This window comes from Panthera onca, chromosome C1 (assembly GCF_046562875.1).
Source record: "Panthera onca isolate mPanOnc1 chromosome C1, mPanOnc1 haplotype 2, whole genome shotgun sequence".
In the NCBI taxonomy this organism is placed as follows: Eukaryota; Metazoa; Chordata; class Mammalia; order Carnivora; family Felidae; genus Panthera; species Panthera onca.
Genome location: NC_138346.1, coordinates 187,086,334 through 187,110,541, shown reverse-complemented (window position 1 = coordinate 187,110,541; position 24,208 = coordinate 187,086,334). Strand labels below are relative to the sequence as shown.

The 24,208-nt window shown below is 57.3% G+C and overlaps 2 protein-coding genes across 6 annotated transcripts; one reads left to right on the top strand and one right to left on the bottom strand.

The window, feature by feature from the left end:
- The first annotated feature begins 48 nt into the window (after window positions 1-48).
- On the top strand, window positions 49-4,074 carry CCDC24 (coiled-coil domain containing 24). Of its 5 annotated transcripts, XM_060621895.2 has the most exons (9): window positions 49-501; window positions 666-838; window positions 1,059-1,234; window positions 1,372-1,488; window positions 2,004-2,081; window positions 2,632-2,686; window positions 3,142-3,211; window positions 3,322-3,400; window positions 3,483-4,074. In XM_060621895.2, exons 2-9 carry the CDS (start codon window positions 713-715, stop codon window positions 3,715-3,717), a joined length of 936 nt encoding a protein of 311 aa, XP_060477878.2. In that variant the 5' UTR covers window positions 49-501; window positions 666-712; the 3' UTR covers window positions 3,718-4,074. The 5 variants fall into 5 exon arrangements, with proteins under 5 accessions (XP_060477878.2, XP_060477879.2, XP_060477880.2 ...); XM_060621896.2 differs by having other exon boundaries at window positions 49-838; window positions 2,007-2,081; XM_060621897.2 differs by having other exon boundaries at window positions 49-838; window positions 3,487-4,074.
- Window positions 4,029-24,208, bottom strand: SLC6A9 (solute carrier family 6 member 9). Its single transcript, XM_060621864.2, is given in 14 exon segments — window positions 4,029-5,314; window positions 5,429-5,599; window positions 8,349-8,449; window positions 8,539-8,638; window positions 8,747-8,881; window positions 8,972-9,209; window positions 9,822-9,925; window positions 10,017-10,151; window positions 10,365-10,497; window positions 16,431-16,701; window positions 17,088-17,219; window positions 17,830-17,986; window positions 24,102-24,170; window positions 24,173-24,208. Coding segments are annotated over 14 exon segments (1,962 nt in total). The 5' UTR covers window positions 24,194-24,208; the 3' UTR covers window positions 4,029-5,119.

Here is a 24,208-nt window from a genome sequence, read left to right as displayed (position 1 = left end):
CCAATTCTTCTGTCTGGCCCGGGCTGTCCTGGTTCCCCAGGCCCTTCCAAGCGCAGTCGCTCGCGAGACTTCCGCCGAGCCTAAGAGGAAAGGTTTACCCTGCCGCTGCCTCCGGGCTAGGGGAGGCAACGAAGTAATAATCCCAGGGGGAATCCCATTTCTGGGTTCTTCCCACCTGCCCCGAAGCCGAATGCTGCCCAGAGATGAGCCCACAGCGCTTGGCGTCAGAGCTCTGTGGATGGTCGGACTTCCAAACCACCTGCCTCCGCCGTGGGTCCGACTCCCCGCGAGCTGGCGCCGCCCACCCCACCTGGGATGGCTAGGGGCGGGGCCTGGGTAGCGGCGCGGTTTCCCGGGTGACGGCCACGCGGAAGAGGCGGGGCTAGGGCCCTGGTCTCCACTGCCCGGCTCCTGGGGGGCCGTGACCGGGAATCGCGGCCCCGAGAGTCAGGCAGAAGCGGGGCAGAAGGGACAGCGCCAGAGGCCAGTGCTCCCAACCCAGTAATTCCAGTCTCTGACTGGCGGCAGAACAAGGGTGGGGCTTGGGAGAGGCCGGAGAACGCGACAAGCTTGAAGGCGTGGCCCGCGAGGCCAGCGAGGGGCAGGGCCCAGCCTTGGACTACCAGCCTTGTAGTGATGCTGCGCTCCGACCTGCTCTCCCGCAGGTCGGAGCCTGGGGCCGCTTGTCGCGGAGTGGCGGCGCGGGCGGGCCATGTCTTGGGACTCCCCGTCGCTGTGGGTGCTGGTAGAGGAGCACGTTCCGCTCCCGGAGCGGCCCGAAGTGAAGAGGATTCTGGGGGAGACGACGGTGGACCTGAGCCTGGAACTCCGGGCAGAGGTAGGGAGTGGGCTGATGGGTCACTCCAGGCCTGTCCCACGATTCGGGTGATTTCCCCACCTCCTCCGGATCCCTGGCCCTGCCCGATAACTCTCGAGATCTTGCTGCATCTCACTGTCCGCCCAGCCCTCTTGACTCCTCTCTGCCCCTCAGTCCCCCAGCCCCCTTCACGCCCGTCACTTCTCTCCCCAGTCGCAAGGTGTCCCAGCTCTCCTTGCAGGTGGTGATGCTACAGTCACTGCTCCGTGAGGCTCGATCCTCCCAAGCCTCTGGCTCCCGACCCACCTCTGACCCCTCCTCCCTTCTGGCACCACCGCCCCTCCTAAGAGACCTCGTGCGCCAGGAACTGAGACAGCTGCTCCTTGGTCTCCGCCAGAAGGCCATCTGCGAGGGCAGGTGGGAACCTCAGACCTAGGGCTAAGCCCCACAGCAAAACTAAGAGGGGCTAGCCCTGTGCCTGATAAGGGGCCAGGATTGCCTTCCTGTGGTTCCCTGGAAGGAGCCTCGGAGTTTCTTTCTGTGATCTTCTGCAGAGACCAGACCCAGGCTTGGATCCAGTATAGCCCCAGGGTCCTGCGCTTTGCCCTGGAGGAGCCTGGGTGTGATTTGCCAGAACAGGAGATATTCCAGATGAGAGCTGGTGAATCCAGGTAAAGTGGAGGTGAATCTATGTAGGAGAGGAGGGATCGCTCCCTGCTTAGCAGAGGGCCCCAGCCAGCTGGTGGGTTCCACCTGGCTCCACGGAGAAGTTCCTGGCCTGGAGCTGGATCTCCTACAACCACATGTATGGATCAGTGAGGGCTGGGTTAGAGAGCGCTGGGGACCAAATGAAAGAAGTGAGAAAGGAGCACATTCGTAAGTGAATGGAAGCAGCCACTTATTTCTAGTTCTTACACAACTCTGTGGGGAGCAGTGGCCCCCTTTTACAGATGAGGAAACTAAAACTCAGAAGGGATACTCGATTTGCACAAGGTCACACACACTGAAGGGTGGCAGAGTCCATTTGCAAACCCAGGCTCCAGAACTCCTCCCCTTTTGCACTATGTTATGTTGCCTTTGTGAGAAAAGACACAGGATTATCTGGGAGAAGTGGCATTCGTGTCCTGAAGGCCTGGGGTGAGGCAACATGGGGGGGGGGGGGCATGATGTTGGCCTCATCTGCCAGCAGCAGTCAGAGGGACCTCAGCGTCATCAAGGACCAGCTGAACGTGTCCAGCATCGACCAGGTTGCCAGACACCTGCGGTGAGGCCCCTGAGTGTGCGTGGTGAGGGTGAAGACAGGGAGGATGGGGCTGGGACCAGTCTTGAAGTACTGGGACTGGACTGTGAGAGAGGAGGAGGAGGCCGCACACCTGGTGAGGAGACCAGGAGGGGAAGGCTGAGAGGTGGAAAGGGCAGGTTGCTGCAGGGCCTGTGCAGTTGCTGCCAGGAAGTGGTTAATGATGGATGCCAGCAGGCGCTGAGCCCCAAGGATTTTTATCCTGAGGTGGGGAACCACGGAAGGGTTTTGAGAAGGGGAATGGCCGTGATGCAGGGCAGAATGGAGGCAGGACGAGGCCCATGCAGTAGAGGATGGTGGGCACTGTGAGGTAGGCAAGGGACGGACACATCCTGCTCAGGGAGAGGCCCGCAAGGGCTGGAAGGCTGGGCCAGCACCCGGCCACAGAGAGCAAGGTGGGCTGAGGAAGGAGGGCCTGGTGGAGGTGAAAGCTGGAGGTTAGCGCTATGTGGACGGCTCAGCTGAGACAGTCCTGTGGCACTGGTCCTGGCTGCCTTACTCCCATGTGTCCCAGGAGCCTCCTGGAGGAGGAGTGTCACACGTTGGAGAGGATGATCCCCATCCTACAGGTGAGCTGCGGCCCTGGGCTTCGCTGCCCAGAGCCCTTCTGCCGAGTGGACACACCTACCTCTCACCTGGTGTGTGAGACCCACAAACGGCCATGTCCATGTGCGTGTGTGCATGTAAAGGTGTGCGAGTCCTGTGTCCTTTTCTCACACGTGCACGTTCCCTGTGTGTGTGTGAATCCAGAAGATTCTGGTTGAGCCCCTAAGTCCAAGGTCAGCACTTTTAGATTAACTTGTGAAATTTGCCCCTGGTCCTTGGCTCCTTCCCTTCCCTAAGTCTGAGTCCAAGCCAGCCAGCACTTTACCAAGCTGGGCTTTTTGGGCGGAGGGTGGGAGTGTGCTGTCCCCAGGGACTGCCTGGGCTGGTTTTGGGGTCCTGCCATGGGATCATGGCCTCTGTATCCTGCCCTGCCCCTCCCTTGCCTGTGGCCGGGGCCCTGAGCCAGCTCTCCCTGCAGCGCCGCCTGGAAGAGGAGTATCCAGGGGCATCCCAGCCCTCTGAGGCCACCCTAGAGCCCACCCTGGCAGGTAAGGATCCCAAGTGGACCCCAGAGCACCCAGCCTGCTGCCCCCTGCCCCACACTTGTACACACCCCGGAACTGCTGGGTGCTGTGACTCAGGTACACCTGTCCTCCAGAGCTACGGGAACAGAAGGTGGCCATGCAACAAGAGCTGCAGGTGCCTCTGAGGCCTTCCTGTGTCTCTTCCAGCCACAGGTAAACCGGAGCAGGTGGATGGCTGACAGGGTAGGCCTAGGGTCAGGCCACTGCTCACTCACAGCTACTCTTTCCTGTTCAGGCAGCAGCCCGCGGGGTCCTCCAAGGGTCTCAGACCCTTGCCTTGCCTCCGTGGCGCTTCTGGAGTTTGGGCTGAGCCTCTCCGTTGCTGCCTGCCTGCCCCTCCTCTGGAGCGCTGCCCCCGACCTCGAGGCCTGACTACCACCTGCCGCTGGGGACGGAAGCTTCAGCGCAGCCCTGGGAAAAGGCCAGCTTCTACTCCAATGTCCAGTACAGCACCCCAGGCCCCAACCTGAACGACCGGTCACAAAGTAGGCTTCGGCTCCTGGTGGAACTCGCCCCATCCGCTGCTGCCACCTCTCAGCTGCCGTGGCCCAGCCCGGTTCAGATCTCGTCTTGGTTGGATGGGCCCTGGCCAGGACGCCAAGGCTGTCTGTCTGTCTGGCCCTTGCCCCACCCCCTCGCCAAGTCCCTAGTGTCTGCTTCTGACAATCATAGCCTTTGGCCTTTCTTCTCTCAGCCCTCCACAAACTCTTGGCAGGCAGAGGTCTCATCCCAGCCCCAACTCTTGTCCCCCTGGGGGACTCACACAAAGCACAGCAGCAGCTCAGAGACAGGAATAGAAATTTCATTAAAATCTATGGACTTTAAAATCCTAGTGGTGCACGGATGGGTAGGGGTGGGCGGTGCACCGTTATTGCTACAGAGGATTAGAGGCGGCTGTTCTGGGGCTGTCACTGCACAGAGGGGCACAGAGGTTGGACAGACAGACACTGCAGGGGGAGGGAGCTCTGGCTCCAGAGAGGGGATGGGGCACGCAGGCTGGGGCCATTTGGCACATGAACAAGGGCAGCCCAGTTTGGGAAGCCTGGGCCTTCCTTTCGCCTGGTGGAGGGAGGGCAAGGGGGTTTCATGTAAGGTCCCCTTCCCCAGGGCTCTGGGTTCAAACCTCCTGCTGAGCAGCACCCCACCCCTACCCCCCAGAAACTAGTGCTTTGGGCAGGCTGCTGGGTCATGGGCCTCTGCTGGCTGGGCCTGACAGCTAGGGCTGGTATGAGGTGTGGAGACCCCAGAGCAGCCAAGTGAGGTCCAGGCAGGCCTGGAAGACAGAGGGGGCCCAAGGCTGGGGGCATGAGAGTGGCAACCACGATAATACAATTTTTACAAAAATAATTACACAGACAAACAGGGCTGGGTGGCACAGCCTGACGAGTAACACTGTATAGCCCCTTAGCCCGTCACCCTGCTCCCAGGTAGGAAGACCCAAATTTGCCTGGGCAGGGCTGGGGTCTGCTCTGAGGGCAGGAACACTGGTCAGGAGGCTGGAGGCCTAAGGAGGGGGACAGGTAGGGGGCCAACCTAGAACCTCAGCTCAGGGCAGAGTGTGGGGGCATCAGAGGCCATGTAAAGCCCAGCAGATCTCTGGGGACCTGGCCTGAGACCCCTCCAAAGTGCTTTGGGCCCCCCACCGACCCTCCCATCGCCCACACCCATCCCCAGCTGCCATCTTGGCATCCAAGGGACCTGTAAACACTGGGGACACGAGCACAAATGACCACGCTACCAGTGATGGCCAAGGTGACAGCAGCCACCCTGGCCAGGGCATGGCAGGGGCAGGCAGTGACACCTGTCCCCTGTCTCCCCAGTCTCTGTGGTGGGAGCATGGGCGGGGGTGGGGCACTCCCCGGGCAGCTGTGCTCATATCCGGGAGTCCTGCAGACGGCTAGAGCTGTTACTGCCCACCATGGGGATCTGGGCTTTGTCTGGGTGCAGCGGCTGGACCTCAAGACCATCTTCAGGAGAGGGCGGTATGGTGGGGGCATAGCGTCCAGTCCGGTGCTCCAGGAGGGCGGGGCCCCAGTCTCTGCTTGGCTTTGTGGCATTTTTCAAACGCTGCAGGAGAGGTAGACATGGGGGGTGGGCAGGGCACTTCAGAAAGAAGCCATTAAGCCCCATCCACCCACCCCCTCCCGGTTCAGCTAGCTGCTGCCTGCCCCCACCCCTCACCTGGAGGAGGGTGTCCCCATCTGTGCGGCAGAGCTGGAACAGGGCATAGAGAGGGATGCAAATGACGGAGGACAGAGCCAGAAGAAAGCCGATGGCCACAGCCCAGCCTGGATACTGGTAGTGGTTGTAGGTGATTGGCTGGTACTGGATCACCGTGAAAATGAGAATGAACTGCAGAGAGGAGGGATGGGAGTGCACGTGAGGCCTGCCCAGTACTCTCCACCCCCGCCTTTCCCCGGGGCTCGGTCCTCCTCTCAGCACTCCTTCCCTTCCTCTCCAGTTTCCCAAACTAGAAAGAGACATTTTTTGGGGAAGGACAGGGGCAAAGTCAAGTTTTGGGTAGTGGAAGAAGTGGAAGGAACCAGAGGCCAAGGCATGGTGGGCAGGTAGGCATTGCGGAAGAGAGGTCCATCTTCGCCATAATCCTGAATCAGCCAGGGAACAATCGATGTCCCCTTTGAAGTCAGTCAGTTCTGCTCAAAGACTCGCAATGGCTCCCTATTGCCTACTGAAGTAAGACCAAATCCTTGGCCTTAGGGCTTTACCAACTCACATCCAGATCTCAGCTCATCCTTCTGGCCACATGACCCTTGTCTCAATGTCTTGACTGCACCCAGCATTTTCCTCCCTCTTCATTTATTCTGGAGAATCCTCTACATTTTCCTTTTGTCAGATGCTGTGCAAATGTCGCCCCCTTCAAGAAGCTCTCCAGATTTCTCATCCCTCTTCCTCAAAGGGCTCTCAATGGCATTTTCTGTCTGCTAAGCGTTTAATGTTTCCCATAGCCTGGGGAGCTCCTGGGATTGCCTCAGCTCTGGGTCTCTAGGGCCCAGCACAGTGCCCGGCACAACCTCATTTGCTGATCTGAACTGACTTGTGCAGAGAGGTGGGGGCAATGGGGGAGAGGGGAGCACGAAGCCCTCTCTATGGCTGTAGAGAGGGTGAGAGCCCGGGGAGGCCCCAAAGGCTAGAAATAATGGGTGTCAGGCTGGAGGCCAGGAGCCGCTTTGGAAAGAGAGGAGTGGGACGGGAAGTGGAGCCTGGGGCCACAGCAGCAACAGCAAAAAACTAAGGAAGCGGAAAGATGGGCGGGTGGCTCATGGACCACCCAGAGGGCCTGGGTATGTGTGCGCCACTCACCAGGAGGGCTCAGCATCGGCCTCCTGAGCTCTCAGATGCATCCCAGTGACCAAATTCAGGAGAGCAAGACCCACATCCAGTGGGGGGCCCTCCTGGGATACTGCACATAGTGAAAGCTTATGTCAAGTTTCCCGAATGGAACTAGATCCTGATCCCTGACAGAAAAAGATGGTTTGTCAAAAGGAGTTTTTCAGAAATATAAAGAAGTAAAGCTCCCAGAGAAGACACAACAGCCCAGACACACGAGTCCACGGGGCCTGGAGTCCTCACCTTAAGGTGACTCCAGCCTGGCTTTCTGAGCACAGAGAGGGCACTGCCCACCTTGCCTCGATCTCGCAGAGACACTGGACCCAGGCCAAGCCTGCCCCTCTGGAACCTTCTTGTGCCCATCTCCTTCCTGCCTCCTTCCCTGCCTTGGTCGGTACCCCAGGTCTCTGCCCAGGGTGGCAGCCTCCTTGGAGCTCTAGAGGATGAGCTACCCTCAGGCTGGTCCTGGGCACGGCCTCAGCCACAACCCCCGGAGAGCAGGGCGCTTGGCAGCAATGTCTGGCCTCCCTGGCCTCCCACCACTTACAGGAGGCTTCCGTTCCTCCTGTTTCAAAGCTGGGCCAGTGGCCAGAGCTGGTGCCTGTGCCAGCCTCGGGGAAGATCCCACACCCCCCATGTGGTGGAGGCCTCAGCCCTCAGGGGCCTTCCCCACCACACCCAGAAACATGAGCCAAAGTGGAAATCCGGTGATGAGCTCCCTGTGGCACAGAGAAGCTGGGCTTGACGGGAACCGGACTGAATGCTGCCCTTGCCACTGGGCTGACCCTCCCGTCACTCAGAGATGGCCCTGCCTCTTTGCGGAGTGACCACTTCACTGTCAGACACTTTGTGCCCCTTCCTCCCACCCTGACCATAAGGGGGCAAAATCAGATAGTAGTCCATGGAGCGCTCCCCCTTCCTGCGGGTGTTTCTAGTGTAGCACTGGCCCAGCCTGCAGGCTCCAGATTGGACTACCTGCTTTGAAGGCTGGCTCTGTCATTTATTAGCTGTGTAAACTTCGGCCGATTACTTAACATCTCTGTGCCTCCATTTCCTCATCTGTAAAGTGGGAATAATAACGATACCCGAGTTGTATCACATGAGTTGATACATGAACACCATGCAGAAAATGCCTGGTTGCTGGCCATGGGGAAGTTCCCTCCACCAATTCATCTCCCTCGTGGGAGCTTCCCAGGTGTTGAATACTGGTGGAGATATTCCCTCTCCCAAGTCTGGAAGGCTTAAGAGGTTGCCCCTGACCCTGAGCTGACATCTGACTTGTACCACCCGCTTCTGGAACACTCACGCATTCACACCACGTACTCCAGGCACCTCAGCTAAGAGGGGTTGGAGGCAGGAGCTCAGCAAAGCCAATGGAGCTGACACCAATATCACTAATTGTTCCTGAGGCCTCTCTGGGGATACCAGGCAGGAACGCCAAGGAGGCAGGGAGGGCCAGCTCTCAGCTGCTGCCAGCCTGCTTTCCCCTTCCAAGGCTGGGCACTGTCTTCAGTCAAATCCAGGGCTCTCTATATGCTCCCTTCCTAACCCCAGGCCAGTGCCTGGGTGCTTCTAAGTCTCGCCTGACTATGCAACCTCTCTCCGTCTCCCAATGGCCAGAGTTGTGGATGCAGAGACCCCGTAGGGGAGCTCTGGCCAGATGAATGGGCTCCTGTTCTCCCTCTGCTGGTTCCCAAGAGAAGGACGCTCGCCTGGGGGCAGCAGGGAGGGAGGGGCCAGCCCAGGAACTTACAAAGATGATGGCCGGAGACACAAAGCGCCAGCAGATCTGGAAGAAGAGGGGCGGCGGGAATCCCAGCATCATCTGGATGTCCTGGAAATAGTTCCGGTGCCCTGGAGAGAGTGGTGTCAGCAGGGCTGGGAGAGCAGTTTGGATAGGCGGGGGCTGGGCCCAGAGAGGCCACAGAAGCTCAGGCACTTACCATAGATGTACATGATGGACACACACATGATGCAGGAGATGACAACCAAGGAGAAGCTGGCCGCGTAGTTGTCCATTAACAGCAGCCAGTAGATGCCTGCCTATGGGCCAGTGGGCAGCTGAGCCGGGGGTGCCTGAGGCTGGGCTCCCCCACCCACTATGCCCCCCTACCTTGGCAACTCCAGCCCAACTTTTCCCTCAGGTCTTACCTGGCTGGTGAGGGGGATGCCCAGTAGGAAGCCAGCCACAGCCACGCCCAAGGTCACATAGGTCTTCTTCTGCAGGATCCACTCATTTCCCACCTCATCCACAATGGCTGTGACCAGTGTCTCTAGGAGGCAGAACTGCAGGATGTGGCCATCAGAGCAGGGGCCTGGCCTCTGGCCCTGCCTCCTCCCTCCCGAAGCCACTGGCCCAGGTCCTGCACCTCATACCTGAGTGCCCAGCCCCAGCAAGATGAGCATGAAGAAAAAGAGCAGGGACCAGAGCGGGGAGATGGGCAGCAGCGTGAGGGCCTCAGGGTAAGCCACGAAGGCCAGGCCAGGGCCGTGGTCAGCCACACGGGACACGTCCACACCCAGGTGATTGGCCATGAAGCCCAGGATGGAGAAGATGACGAAGCCAGCATAGACGCTGGTGGCACAGTTAGTGATGCTGATGATGATGCTGTCCCTGTTGGGGAGGAAAATGGGGCTCAGGATGTGCAATTTGCTTCCCTTTGCCCGGTTAGGGCTGAGAGAAGAACTGAGATGGAAAGTTCTAGGAACAGAAGGCCCCCCAACCTCTTTCCTGGTCTGCTCTGGGCCTTTCTTTATTTTTTTTTTTTAAAGTTTATTTATTTTTGAGAGAGAGAGAGAAAGAGAGAACCAGTGGGGGAGGGGCAGAGAGAGAGGGAGACACAGAATCCGAAGCAGGCTCCAGTCTCCGAGCTGTCAGCACAGAGCCAGACGCGGGGCTCGAACCCACGAACTGAGAGATCATGACCTGAGCCGAAGTCAGGCACTTAACCGACTGAGCCACCCAGATGCCCCTGCTCTGGGCCTTTTCAAGTAGGTTGAGGCTCTTGAGTCCTCACAGACCCTTGGGGCATCACTGTCCCCACCTTCTTCTGTGTTCTCCAGTGGCCGGATCCAGACTCAGCATTTCCAGGACCTCAAGGCCGTGAGTGGAATGGAGGGCCCTAGCAGGGGGTCCAGGGGGCTGCACTGGACCTGGGGGTCTGGGGACTCCTGGGGAAGGCTGCAGGGTAGAGGGGCAGCCCCGGGCTGGCAGGGAGAGTCTCACCGGTAGCAGTTGTTGTGGAACTTGTTGTAGGAAGCCATGGTGATGAGGCCTCCCCACGCACAGCCCAGCGAATAGAATATCTGGGAGGCGGCATCCCCCCACACCTGTGGGGCAGGACGGGCAGAGCAGCTGGGGTCAGAGGCGGGCGCCTCTCTGCCCCTCCCTGCCCCTTCCAGGCCCTCCTCCACAGCCCACCTTGGCCTCCAGGATCTTGTCCCACTGTGGGGTCAGGTAGTACATGATGCCCGTGAAGGCTCCTTCCAGGGTCACGCCGCGGACGAACAGGATGGTCAGCACCACATAGGGAAATGTGGCTGTGAAATATACCACCTGCGTGCAAGATGGGCTCCACTGGACTCCTCCAAGCTCTTCCTGCCCTGGGCGCCCCCTCCCTGGCCCCCCAACCACGGCCGGCCCTCCGGTTCCTCCTCCCCTCTCATGTCCCTTCATCACCGTCTGCCCCCGACTCCTACACACCACCCCGGCAGGGGAGGCAGGATCTTTCTGGGTGGGCACAGACCCTGCTGAGGGAGGGGTACTTACTTTCCCTGAAGACTTGACCCCTCGGATGAGGCAGAGAAACACCACCACCCAGGAGACACCGAGGCAGCCGAGGAGGGGCAGTCGCACCTCCCCAAAGTTCCCGATGTCGTCTGACAGCTTCAGCACATAGAGCCTGGGGAAGGGGATACTCTGGTTGAAGGCCGGACCCTGACACCCAGCAACAGATTCCCAAGGCCCGGGGCCCAGCCTGGCAGCTCCCTCCTTTCTCAAGAGGTCCTCGCATGTATGAGGAGGGTGTCACTGTAAGGCCCCAGCCCCAGCTAACCCCGCCCTACCCCCTCTGCCTGCTGCCCTAAGACTCCACTGGTTGCAGCCTCTCCCAGGACCCTCAAGGGCGCCTGGAGGCCGGCCTCCTCAGTCCCTCGGATGTGGAGGTCTCACTCCCTACAAGGCCCATCCCAGGCCCTGGCTTGCGTTTCTCCCTTCAGTAACATCTTCTCCTCTAGACTGGACATATCCTATCAGGCGTCACCTCCTCCAGGAAGCTTTCCGTGAGCTTTTCACCCACACTAGTCTTCTCCATCTCTGATGAACCGAGGGAGATGGTGGAGTGCTGACTAAAGACAGGAGGCTCTGGGGCGTACAGGCCTAGGCTCAAACCAGAATTCCTCCCCTAGGTATGTGTGGCTCTATCTGGTGCCCTATGCCACACCAGCAGTGCCCTTTCAATCAATCGGACACTTATGTGCCAGGCCCTGTGCTAGGTGCTGTGCATACAGACCTGAATCAGGCACGTGGGTACCACCAGGAAGGGCGTCTCAGTGCCACGGGGAGGGGCACACTGGAAGGCTTCCCGGAAGAGGTGAGGCTAGAGCTAAGGTTTGAGGAATTGGGAGGAGGAAGTGCATGCCAGGCTGGGGCAGCAGCATGCAGCAGGACAGGGGGTCATGAAATAAATAACACGGCCTAGCCTGGGCATGTCAGCAGCTCAGTGAGGCTAGAACAGAAAGTAAAGGGAATAGAGAAGGGTGAAGGATAGGAAGAAGCCAGATTATAAGAAGCCACAAAGTCAAGGCCAAGAAGTTTGAATTTTATCCTAGGAGCAATGGGAAGCTTCTGAAGGGTTTTTATAGGAGCATCGTCAGGGTCTCTCCTTGACTCAAAACTTTGCAGGGGCTCCCAGCTCTCACCGTGGAAAAGCTTAAGTCCTTACAGTGGCTGCAAGGCCTTAAGTGACCTACTGCCCCCTGCCTGCCATCTCTCTGGTCGCCTGTCTTCCCACCCTACTCCCCTGCACTGGCTGCCCTGGGCTCCTCGCAGTTCCTTAATCATGCCAGGCATGCCCTCCCTCAGGGCCTTTGCATGTGCTGTTTCTTCTGTCTGGTGTGCTCTTTCCCTCAAACATCCATTCACACACGTGCGTGGTATGCAGTCGTATGGGGCCCCATACTGAGAAGGCTTTGTGCTGGGTTTAATGCTCTGCCACTGGCATCTTGAAATCTTAATACATTTGAACATGGGGCCCCATATGTTCATTTCACACTGGACCCCACAAATTCTGCAGCTGGGTTTGCCAACATGGCTTCCTCCCTCCGCATTTCCTTCAAGTATTTACTCAGGGTACCCTCTTTGCAAAGGGGTCTTTTCTGGCTACGCTGCTTCCAACTGCAACCCTGGCCCCAGCCCAGCACTCCTCACCCACTTCTTTGCTATATTTTCCTCCACAGCACATGTCTCCTTTTTTTTTTCTTTGTAACTTATTTATTTTATCTATTTATTTTGTGTGTCATCCATCTTCTATGAAAGCAGGAGTACCTAGCACCCCCAGTGCCTGGAAAAGTGCCTGGAACAGAGAAGTACTCCGTAAATATTTGTTGAATGGATGAGTGAACACTGTGGTAAATGGACCAGGAGGTAGAAAGGAGAGAACCTGGGGAGGGAGGCAGGCTAGAAGTGATGAGTGACAGACAAGTTCTTGAGCCTCAGTTTCCTCATCTGCAAAATGGGCATAATAACGCCAACATAGCATAATATGTAGATGAGTTTAGGTAAACACAGGCTCCCTTCTTTCCCCTCTTACAGCTAGGACCTCTCAGGATAGCTCATAGGCTGTCCTCTATCATTCTCAGCTATTTTCACTTTTTTTTCCAAATCAGTTCTCAAACCTCATGGCAGCATTTTTTAATACCTTGTGATGCGATGTTATTCTGTCCCCTCATGGGACAATGTTGCCAGGCTGTTTGCTTGGCCTCTTCTTAGCCTCAAATCTTCCCTAGAGGCCTTCCTTCACACCAGGACCAGGAAAGGGCGCTGTCCAACACGTCCCCCTCCTGCCCAACTGCCACCACTGAGATGGTACGGTGAACAGGCATCAGAGCCAGGCCTTGCCTTTGACCTTCTCTGGGCTCTTAGTCGATGGGGGAACCAAAGGAAAAGGGATGGAGAAGTTCAGGGGCTGTGGGACTACCAAGAGGCACCTGGGTCCCTTCAACAGTGCTTTCCAATCTTTTTTCCTTCATAGCACACACACAAAATACTTTGGGGCCATTGGGGTAAGCAGACAAGGGCACTCAAAGCTGAAGGCAACTGGGGGCTCCAGGCTACCCCGGTCTCACCCAACCGGGCACACCTATTCAGAACACCTGTGGCTGGGAAGCTCTGCCCCAGAATAGCCCAGGGTCCTTCTACTGCCATTACTCAGAGTTCCTTTACTTCAAGCAACAGCGTTCAAAGTAGGCACTGTTTCTTGTTCCAAAGATTTTTTTTTAACTTTGTCTGATTATATATGTTAAACTGGTAGCATTTAATTTTTAATTATTTATATTATTTGCGAGGGCACAGCATTTACAATATTAGGGGCTAAAAACTAAATAATGAATTCTACCTTTCTTTTTATGGCACCATATTTATTTTTTTGTTTTGTTTTGGGACCATGTGTTTTGAGATCAATTCACCTAAGAACTTTTGGAACCCAGTACATTTATAAGTTGGCTCTTGATGCATAACATCTCTGGGATTATTCTGCATCATTTTTTAATGTTTATTTTTTTTATTTTGAGAGAGAGAGAGTGGGGGAGGGGCAGAGAGAGAGAGAGAGAGAGAGGGAGAATCCCAAGCAGGCTAAGCACTGTTAGTGCAGAGCCTCACATTGGGTTTGATCCCACAAACTGTGAGATCATGACCTGAGCTGAAATCAAGAGTCAGATGCCCGACTGACTGAGCCACCCAGGTGACCCACATTCTGCATTATTTATTAATTTCCCCAACCTGATGATAAACTCCTTGAAAACAAAGCACCCTAATCTATTTCTTTGCATCTCCAGCAGTGGATGTCACTAGGCTTACTGAACACCCATTACTGTTCTTGGTATTTATGCCACATTATCTCATTTCATCTTCATAACGACAAGGTAGGTGTTGTGACTCCTCCCATTTAATGGATGAATAGCTATGACTGAGAGAGGTTTGCTGATCTCCCAAGGCCAGACAGCTGATGAGCGGCAGAGCCACGATTTGAGTGAGGTCTGTGTGACTCCAGAACTGCCATGAAGACACTGGGAGAGGGGTGCACCACAGGCTCTGGAGGCGAGGGCATGGCCGTGAGCTCAGGGCCTACAGGCTGGAATCAGACCAGCACGCAGAGGACCGTAAAACGAGACGGAAGGGAGGAAGAGAGAGAGGAGATTATGGGCCAGAGGGTGAGCAAGAGGCAGACCCGCGTTCGGAAATCTGCCCTCTGAGCTTCTCTTGCTTCAGAGGAGTCTCTTAATCCTTCTGAGTTGTTTTCCTCACTTGTAAAATGGGAATATTTTCTCCTACCTGCCCGAGCTACCAAACAAAGTTGTGGGGCTCAAATGCGATCACACAGCTTTCCAAAGGGGTGTTGGAGACTGTGGACCGAGATCACCTGCAGAGTATCATTGGCCTAATTCACACCAGGCACCAGGCACAGTGGGATATGCGTATCCTGACACAGCACTGCTGCCTAGTTCCTTAACCTCTGAACATCAGTCTCTGAATCTGAAAAATAGGGATAACACTATACGAAATAATACTCCCGGCACACAGTAGGTGCCCAGGAAATACGGTTGTTTGCTCTCCTCACTTCCCTTGCTGAAGCCAGCCTGGGCAGCCCTCTCAAGGCTCATGTTCCCAGGCTCTCCAGGAGGGGGCAGCAGGGAGCCATCCTGCAGAGAAAGTCCTGTCTGGGACAGTGGCGAGTCAGGCGGGCCTGGCTCCAGCCCTGAGGAGAGTTCAATGGGCCACCCAATGGGCACCCACGCCCCACCCATGACCAGTTTTCTTTGACAGCTATTCTCCTTTAATTGTACTGGATAAAATCTCCAGAGCTTTGCCCTGGGTGGCCCTACCCAGCTGGGAATCCCTGGCAGATGGCCTCTGGGGTGAGAGCTTCTCACCCCGCCGAGCAGTCCCATGGGTGTGGGCGGGGCTTTGTCCTCCCAGGTTCACCCCCTAGTCTAAATCAAGTTGTCCAGTCCACGCCATGCCTCAAACGTAGTAGAATACCTAACTGGGCACTTATTTGCTTAGTTCTCTCAGTAGACGTGACCTCCGTGAGGGCAGGATCTGTGTGTCTTACTCCTCATTCTGTCTCCCTCCTGAGTGCAGTGTCTGGTACCTACTAGGTGCTCAAAAACTGATCTGTCCAGCGACCGAATGGCTGAGTCTGCCCAGAGGTAATTTTGCCTGCCTCTCACCGGGAGGCAGCAGCTCTGTGGTCTACACCATGAGCCCCTGCGGGTAGTGACATCTTAGCTGTCCTTGGAGGGCTGTGGTGCACCACAGAGGCTGGCACAGGGAAGCTGGGCCCTGCAGGGTCTGAGCACTGGGACCAGGCTTAGAAGATATTGACCTCCTAGGACTGCAAGTCTCCCTGGGGCCTTGGCCGTCTCCCCTATGCCTCTCTACCAGTTGGCGGAGAAACTTCAAACCCTCGGCCTGGCACGGGAAGCCCTGTGCCTTATGATGCCTCTGGCCTCTCCTGTCTCAATACTCTGTCTCACCTGTCTCCAGCTTGCCACCTCCTGGTCACAGCTTACCTGCCTGTGTCTCTCCCAATCCCTTCTACACCTCCCTCCTCCCTCCTTGGGAAGCCTTGCGGACCACTTCCTCTTGCCCCCATCCCCTCAGAACTGACCACCTCCTTTGTGTCCCCGACCACATCCCTGAGCGTATCGGCATGTAGGTACCTGGCCCTAATATGATTAGCTGCCTGTCTCCCCCCTAGATGGTGAACTCCTCAGGGCAGGGACTCTGGGCTACTCAGACCCCATGGGTACACAGAGCCTGGCAGAGCAGACCACGAAAATGTGAATGAATTAACATGGCCTACTCACACGCCCCCAACACTCTCTTCCCACGGGTTTCCCACAAGGACATGGGGAATTTCCTTTAGGACATCCTACTGTGCCCTCACAACCACCCTGTTGGGACGAGGTGTGACAGAACACCTCCAGCAACAGCTTCCCTGCAGCCAGCCCCAAGACTCCAGTCTCTGTCACCACAGAGCACAGGAGTGCCAGGCTGTCTTTCCTATGCACAGCTTGATGATGACAGCCCTGGGGTCAGGAGAGCCCTATGGCTGTCTCTCCTTGCTCTGCAGCAGTACGTCTAAGCTTAATTCACATATATTCTCGAAGAAGGCTGGTGGCCCCGCCAGTCCCCTTTATGGTCCATGGGTTTTCCACACACCTGTTACATCAGAACAGCTTCCCCTAGGTCTCAGGTCCAGCCTCTGCTCATCTGGGATCTAGGGCCTTTGCTATGCCGTTCTTACCAGGAAGCCACCCCCATTCCCCCTGACTCTCCTCTGCGGACTTGCCTGCCTGCCGAGCCTCCCTCACTGCACTTTGTAAGGACTCTCACTTCAACATCTTGCCTTCCATCACCCTCTGGGGTGTCAGCCTCTTCTCCTCAACTAGTCTGTAAACTCCTTCTACCTCTTCATGCGCCTCTACCATGCTCTGTTCCCGGCATCCTACCTAGTCTGCGGGAAGTTGCCCGACGGTGGGAGGGAGGGATGAGGCTTGGCACCAGGAGTTCCCCCCCCCCGCCCCGCCCGGCCCAGGCCCAGTGGGGCCTCACCTCCAGTACTCCTCGCTGGGGCTGGTCCTCTGAAGGGAGTGGTTGAGCAGGTGGGAAAGGTTTCCGGGTAGGGCAGCAGGCCGGGAGCCGTTGGTGAGGTTGGAGGCGTCCAGCACTCCGGCACAGTCGGGCGTGTTCCAGGGGTTACTGCAGTAGGCCCAGGGCAGCACGTGCGTCATGGATGAGAAGAAGTAGTAGAAGGCAATGCAGATGACCACATTGTAGTAGATGCCAATATACGTCGATACCACCATCATGCCGTAGCCCACACCTGGAAGAGGGGAAGGAATGGAAGCAGCCTCACACATCTAGCTGAAGGAGGCCAGGTTAATTTCGAAGCGCTTAAGGGGCGGGCTGTTATGGAGGGCCACAGAAGGGACAGGTCAAGGCCTCGGCCGGGGCAAGCTGGGGGGGCAAAGGGGCTTTGTGTATACACGTGGTGGGAGGGGAGGGTGGAGGCCGAGTAAACATGGATCCCAGCATGCACCCATGGCCTTGGCCATTGATGTAGGGCTTGGGGTCAGCACCAGGGCTCCGTGGGGGTTGGCAGTGTTTGTACAGATGGGTGAGTAGGCCCCCAGAAGCCCGTGTGTGTGTGCGTGTGCACACGTGCATGTGAGTGTGTGTGTGTGTGTGCGCACCCCACCCAGGCCTCACCTTTGAACATGGGGCTGATCCTCCAGACCCCCAGGCAGCCCTGACTTGCAAACTGGCCGAAGGAAAGCTCCATGAAGAAGAGAGGGATCCCGCAGAATATCAGCATGATGAAGTAGGGGAACATGAAGGCGCCTGGCAGGCAGGGAAAGGGCGGGCTCAGGGTGGGCCTGGGGGGTCCCACCCTCTTCCTGCCAAGAACCCAACAGCAAAACCTTTGCGTTTGGCTGAGACCTGAGGAGGGTGAGCCACGCATTGAACAGGAGCCTGGGTCCGAGGTATCCTACCTACGGCCTGTCTTTGAATTTGACAGAGGCTTCCTGAGCAGAATCCTGGCCCCAGAGCCATCATGTGAGGGTGGGCTTTGATGGCTTAACCAAGCAATTTCACAAACATAAGTCACTGGGATCCTCAAATTCCCTGAACCATTTAGGGGGTTGTTGAAACACAGGGGGTATAAGACTGGGAAACTTGGGAGGTTGGGGTGCCTTTCTCCAGGGCTCCTCGCCCCGAGGGAGCAGGCTAGCAGGGTCTGGCCCAAACAGCAGATAGCCAGGGTCAGGGGGTGGTGGTCTGTGCCTTAGTAAAGGGTACCTAAGCCAGGGATGGGGGCGAAGGAGAGGAGAGCCAGAGGCCAGAGGCCAGCCTGTCTGGAGTGGGGTCTGTGCCAGGGAGGGGGTAGCCCGCGCCTTGGTGGGTAGGCTCTATCCAAGTGGGTGGTCCCTGCCCTGTGCCCACTGGGTACCTCCCCCGTTGCGATAGCAGAGGTATGGGAAGCGCCAGACATTGCCCAGGCCCACGGCATAGCCCACGCTCGTCAGTACAAACTCGATCTGGTTGCCCCAGTTGCCCCGTTTGAGGTTCTGGTCCCTCTTGGTGGCCTCGCTGGGCACAGCACCATTCTGTGGGGACAGGAGAGAAGCTACCATCAGAAAGGCATTTGTGCTCCCGTGCCTGACCCTCTGGGCCTCTCCCAGCGGGGACACCATGGACCCTCCAAGCCCCCACCCCCACCCTGGGCTTCCCCTCTGCTGGCAGGAGCTGCTGGCAGGCCTGGCAGAGAAGGGGAGAAGGGAGGAGTGGCTGCCAGAGGGTGCCAAGCGGGGCCTCCCTCACCAGCCCCCCAGCACCCCGTGCCAGGAGCACCAGCCCACCTGGGGAGCGACTGCCAACATCTGAGAGGTGGGACGCTGAGAGGGTGCTCGAGTCCACAGCCCCCCAGCCCCAGCCCCTCCAAAGCCTCCCCTCTCCCCTCTGGGTGAGGATCTGGGAGCAGCTGAGCCTCATACCAAGCAGCCAAGTCGGGCTGGGCACAAAGGGGCCTGTGTCCAGACAGCCCCCCCCACCCGCCGCTACCACATCACCAGGCTGAGCACGCTGCCCATGGGCAGGCGGTGCGGGGGAGGGGATGCCCGACCCCTTCCCCCCAGCTGAAGGCGCTTTCCTGGGGGCACAGGGTGGGCAGGGCTGTGAGGTGGGGGTTGGAGGAGCAAGTGAGCAGGGCCAGACTTGGGGAGGGCGTTCTGGGACTCTGGGTGGGAGGGCCCAGGGGAGCCATCTATATCGCCCGTGGCTGGGGAGAGGGCCCTGGGGAAGCTGACCTGGGCTGGGTGGTGCTGGCCATGAGCTGGGGGAGGAGACCAGAGTTGTAGGCACCACGCCAGACTTGGAGGACAGATTCTGCTAGGGGAAACAGAGGGAGGGACTCCGGAAAAAGGTCTCGGAGCTGAGAGAAGGGGGCTGGCCAGGAAGGGCTGAAGAGGGGATTTGCCCCAAGGAAAGGAAGTCAGGCCTTCCTGGAGAGCTGCAGGGCTGGGCTGGGTGGCCTGAGGCCCCACTGAGGACAGCCCCTTTTAAACCCCAACCGTACTATTGGAACTGGCTCAGCAAGTCCCTTTATAAGTGTAAATGCACCCCTTCCCATGCCACGCCCATTCCACCCCCTCCCAGGGTGAACTGGAAATCAAGCCACCTTGAGCAAGAGCCTAGAGGTTGGGGGGTGGGGGTGTCTCACTAGGAGACAGGGACCCTGAGAATCACCAACAGAGAAGCACAGTCCTTGAGTGACAGAGAGCGCCTCTCAGAGATGGGCTATTCTCTTGAGAGAAACAGATAGGAATCCCAGGAGGACACCAGGATCAGAGACAGAGCAGCATGGCTTCTGAGGGATGTTGCTGAAGTGACACTGACCCTCAGCTTGAAAGAGACATATTCAAGGACAACAGTCACACTGGCCAATAAACAAAGAGGTCTGGTGCTTTGAAATGCTGTCGGATCCTGACACTGACCCACAAATGCAGAGGGAAGGAACGGTTTCATTGGGACCTGTGTGCTTTCCAGAAAGGCCCATTTGGGAATGCAGGCACAGGAGGCACCAGCGGCCAGTGGAGGTCCCAGCCAAGCACCCCTTGTTCCCATGGTGGGCAGATTTTGGCTTGCATGCCACGGGCACCACGGCAGAGACACCCTTGTGGATCAACTGTCCTGCACACGCAATCAAGCATTGCCCCTGGAGGAGACACTGACCTTCACACCCTCCAGGGAGGTCTGGGGACACAGCACCAGGAACCAGGGTCCCCTTCAAGGAGCACCCGGAGCAAATGGACGGGCTGAAAGAGTCTACATACATTCATTCACGCAACCATGGAGATTTACTAACACCTACTGTGTGCCAGGCCCTCTGCCAGGCATTGGGAATCCAGCAGTGAACTAAACAGACACCCCTACACACTCAGAGCTCAAAGTCTAATGGGGAAGCAAGCCATCAATGAAATAAACAAATATGTGATTTTCATATGCAGCCACAAGGTGACCACAGAGTGGAAGTTCTCAAGTCACAGGAATATGGAAGGAGGCCAGGTGAGGGGCAAGTAGGGTGAAGTCAGGAAGGCTTCCCTGATGAAGGGGCCTGAAGGCCAGTCTGGCTCTGGGAGAGGGTGGCTCACAGTCTGAGCGTGCCCTCTGGGACCGGCCCCTACTGAATCTCGCCTAAGGCTGTTATCACCTCCTAGGGCCTTCTTTGGGACAGGCCTAGCAATTCTGCACAGTCCAGGGGGGCATTTTTTCAGAGGCTGGGAGGCCTGCTTGGGGGCAGTTTATGCATTCCCAAACAAATCCCGGTCAAATAGGGCTCCTATATGTTGACCCTACAATAACAGTTTTATTCTGTCCAAAGCTTGTTTACTTAGGGGCACAATGGGAGACTGTGGCAGCTGCGGAGTACATGGGTGGGGTCACGAAGCAGTGGTTACAGCTGTAAAAGAGACACTCGAGGGTCCAGGATGGTTTCATGGGCAGGGCAGAGTCAAGGCCCGTTGCCGAGACCGAGACCGAAGTCTTGTAGCCTGGGGCCTCTCTCCTGGCCCCAGCCACCCGCCCTCGCCCACCCCCACCCCCCACCCCCGCAACCAAGCGCAACAGGACGAGACTTGGGGTTCTGGGGTCTGCTCCTTCCCTGGCATCGAGGGGGACAGCAAGGGTGGTGATGCCCCCAGCCACGTGCCACAGGCAGCCGCTTGGCTGAGCCCTCGGGAGCCAGCACTGCTCAGTTAATGAGCAGCATACCACTGGGCCTCGCGCTAACCACTTCAGCCCTGCTGGCCACAGCCCACAACTCGGGGAGGGGAGGCAGGAGGCCTGGGACAGAGGCCTGGGACGGGGGAGCTGGGGATGGGGCTCTAGTGGAAGTTCCCGGCAGCACTAGGGGTCTGCAGTGCAGAGAGAGCTGGAGGTCAGTGACACCCTGCAAGCAGTGTGAGAAGCGCCCGGCAGAAGCAGCACAGCTCCCGCTCCCCAGCCCTGCATCTCAGCACTGTGGGGCCGCCTCCTGGAGCTGTGGCTGGGAGGTCACTGTGGGAGCCTCCCCATGGCCAGGACTTCAATTCCAGCACGAGCTCTGCTCAGGCGACTTGGCTGGTGAGGGCTTGGCTCTCTGCAGAGGATAGAGCAAGCCTACCTTTCTCCAAGTACACTGGAAGAAAGGATCTCCAAAGTGCTCGTCGAGGCTTCTGGGGGTTCCAGTTCCCTTCTCTGTTCTCCTCTGGGGACTCTCTGTCACTTCCTTCCTGGGCAGCAAAGCCCATGGCTGGTGAGCGTTTCCCAGTGCTGCCTAGATTTTGTTCTCCTTGCATAATCTTCCCTATCCTATGCCTCTCATTTTCTCCATCTGCCAGGTGGACGCCTGTGTCACTGATAAGAACTGTCCCTGCAGTGGACGTCGGCCTGGAGGTGCCCACGAAAGAATCCTTTGGTGCTCATGGTTTCACCCAGACTGGCAGTCTTTCTGCCTAACCCAGCTTAGCCCTGCCGACTGGCCGGGCTCCAGGTTTCTCCTGCCCATCACCCATCTTTCACTGTCTGCCCCTCGCTGCTCTCTCTTCCTCCCCTGCTCACACCTCGGTGGTGAATTAAGCCATGGTGGCCTGGTGCTTCTTCCCCAGACTCCTTGGATAGCCCCCACCCTCACCTCTGATTCCATGGTCGTGGGCCTGATGGTGGTCTCTAGAATATGGACAGCCCTGCCCTGTGCCTGAACTCCCCCAAGTTGGGCAGAATGCAGGCTTTGGAGCTTTCTTTCCATGGTTGAGTGCAGTGAGCTGGATGATCATCCTCCGCGTTGTCTACCGTACAACGTGCATAAGACCCTCAGATGCCCCTTCCCCTTAGGAGCAGTCCTTAAGGCAGCAGTGTCCAGTCCCGCACAAGGACTTGTGACCTCCCACCCCTGTGCCTGGCTAGCCGGATGAGCCATTCTGAGCAGTCACTTACATAAATCCTTTCTGTAGCCCAGTGCCTGGCTTATTCCTGCTCTAGACGAACTCTTGGAACTAGGGGTGTTCAGCTATGAGGGCAGAATCCCGATCTCCTCTCTATGTCTTGGCCTTGGCAGGGCAGGACCCTGCACGGGGCAGTGAGAACCCCAGCATTCTAGAGCCTGCTCCCCCAGTGACTCTGGGCAGGTCATTTCCACTCCCTGCAACTCAGCGTCCTTAACTAACTATGAAATCAGTGGACAGACTAGACAACCTCAATAGATCTACTAATTTCTGTGATTCTGCCTTGCCTGGAATATTCCTATTTCTGACTCTCTCCTGTATCTTCCATCCGTTCCCACTAACTTTCTAAATGACTTTTTAAAATGTTATTGTTTTTCTTCTAATTATAAAAGCATTACAAGCTTAGCACCAAAAAAAAAAAAAAAAAAAGAAAAGAAAAAGAAAAGAAAAAAGGAACCTACAGCAAAGAGTAAAAATGAAACAGAGCTGCAAAGCCCACCCCCAGAGGTAACCACCACCACTGGACGTACCTCCTCCTTTCGTCACGCACAGTCTTAGAGACAGCCCAGACTTCTACCCTGGGCTGTGGCTCTCCTCTGGCTCCTCACTCCCGCCTTCCCAGATCAGTGTCCCCTGGATATTTTTGTGAATTGTGAGCTCCCTCCTCCTGCTCTCCGTGGACACTAAAGAATCCTGGAGCTGCCCTGGCTGGGCGGGCCCCGCTGGGATCCAGCAGGCCTCTTGTTCAGGACTCTGCAGCCCCAGGGTTTGCTCATGGGATGAAGTCCCATCCAAGACAAACTTTATGGAGGAGGACAGACAAGACCCCACATCCCAGACTGACCTTGAGCCAAATCCAGATCACTGGCAACTTTCTCTGAGCCCCAGCGGGGAATTCAGGCAGAATAGCCATTACAGTAAACTGTGGCTGCCTTAGAAGACCTCACGACCTCCTTGCCCCCCTAGATTCTTGCCCCCCCCCCCAAGTTATCTCCCATCAATCCAGGAGCCAGGCTGGCCCTTAGGTAGCACCCTTCATCTTGCCTGGCTTATCCAGATATGGGAAAGAATCCGGGGCCAGAGGTGAAGAAGCGGGACCATGGGAAAATCCACCCTAGTCCCGAGCAGTACCCAGGGGCTGTTTGTGACTCCTGCCCCAAGGAAAACTTGAGAGCAAGCTCTGGGCACCTGTTAGGAGTCCAAGCCTTCAAGCAGGTGAGAGAACCAAAGGCATGCCCTGTGCTGTTTCGTCCAGAGCCCTCATTGGTGGAGACAGACCTGCCGACATTGTTTAGAGCAGACAGGAGATGCACCCCCAGGCACGCCAGGCTTCGCTCCAGGCCCTGGGGAGCAGCGAAGGGGAATACTGGGTGGGCCCTGCCCCTGCCCTGGAGAAGCCCAGCAGCCCTGTCTCACACTGCAGCAGCTGTGGGCAGCCTCTACCCCAGTCGGTTGGCAGCAGGCTGGCACTCTGGGAAGTAGCTTTGGTTTGTGACTCTGGCAGTTCTCAGGTTTGAGGGCAGCCCTGCATAAAGCTTCTCCCAAACCCAACCCATGTCTCCCCAGAGGACATTCCTTCTCTGGCCTTCTGAAGGTCAAGTCAGGATGCTCTACAGGGTGGGGAGGATGGCTTTCTCCGTCCCCAAACCCTCGCTGCCATCAGCCCCACTGCCCCTGACATCGTTGCCCATCCCCAGCTTCTAGGGATGAGGCCACACTGATGCCCACCCAGGCGCTTGCCGTGGACACTGTGAACGTTCTCTGGGGTCTCTTGCCTCCCAGCTGAGCCTCCCATCCCATCCTCTTCCCCCACCCTCACTGCTGAGTCCATGTACCACGTCCCCTGCCCCCTCACTCACTCTCCCCATAGGAGTAACTGCCGTGGCACGGACAATGGGGCTGTATTGATTAGTACAATTCCTGGGCACCTCCGGCCCGTCTCCCCGGGAGCTAGGACAATGCAGCTTTGATACACAGAGCAGATTCTCAGCAGGTCCTTGGGCTGGGGGAGCCCTCACACCCCCACTCTCCTCCCCCATGCCCCCACCACATAGCTAACTCTTCCTGCACTCCTTTGCACAGTTGCAACTTTCTGGGTCACTTTTGCCGGTGTCTGTCTCGCTGGCTGGCTGTGCCTGCCCCTCCCTGGCACAGACCACTCAGCCCCTCTCCCCACCCCCAGCCCAGCCTCCCAGACCGCCTGGCTCCACGGAGGGGGCTCAACCTCTGGGAGGTGACTGACCTGTTCTGGGGAGGAGGGGGCCACAGGTCCACGAGCCGAGGCCATCCCAGGATGAGCACTCAGAGCGGAGTGCGCGTGTCTCCGCTGCTCATTCACACCTCTGCCAG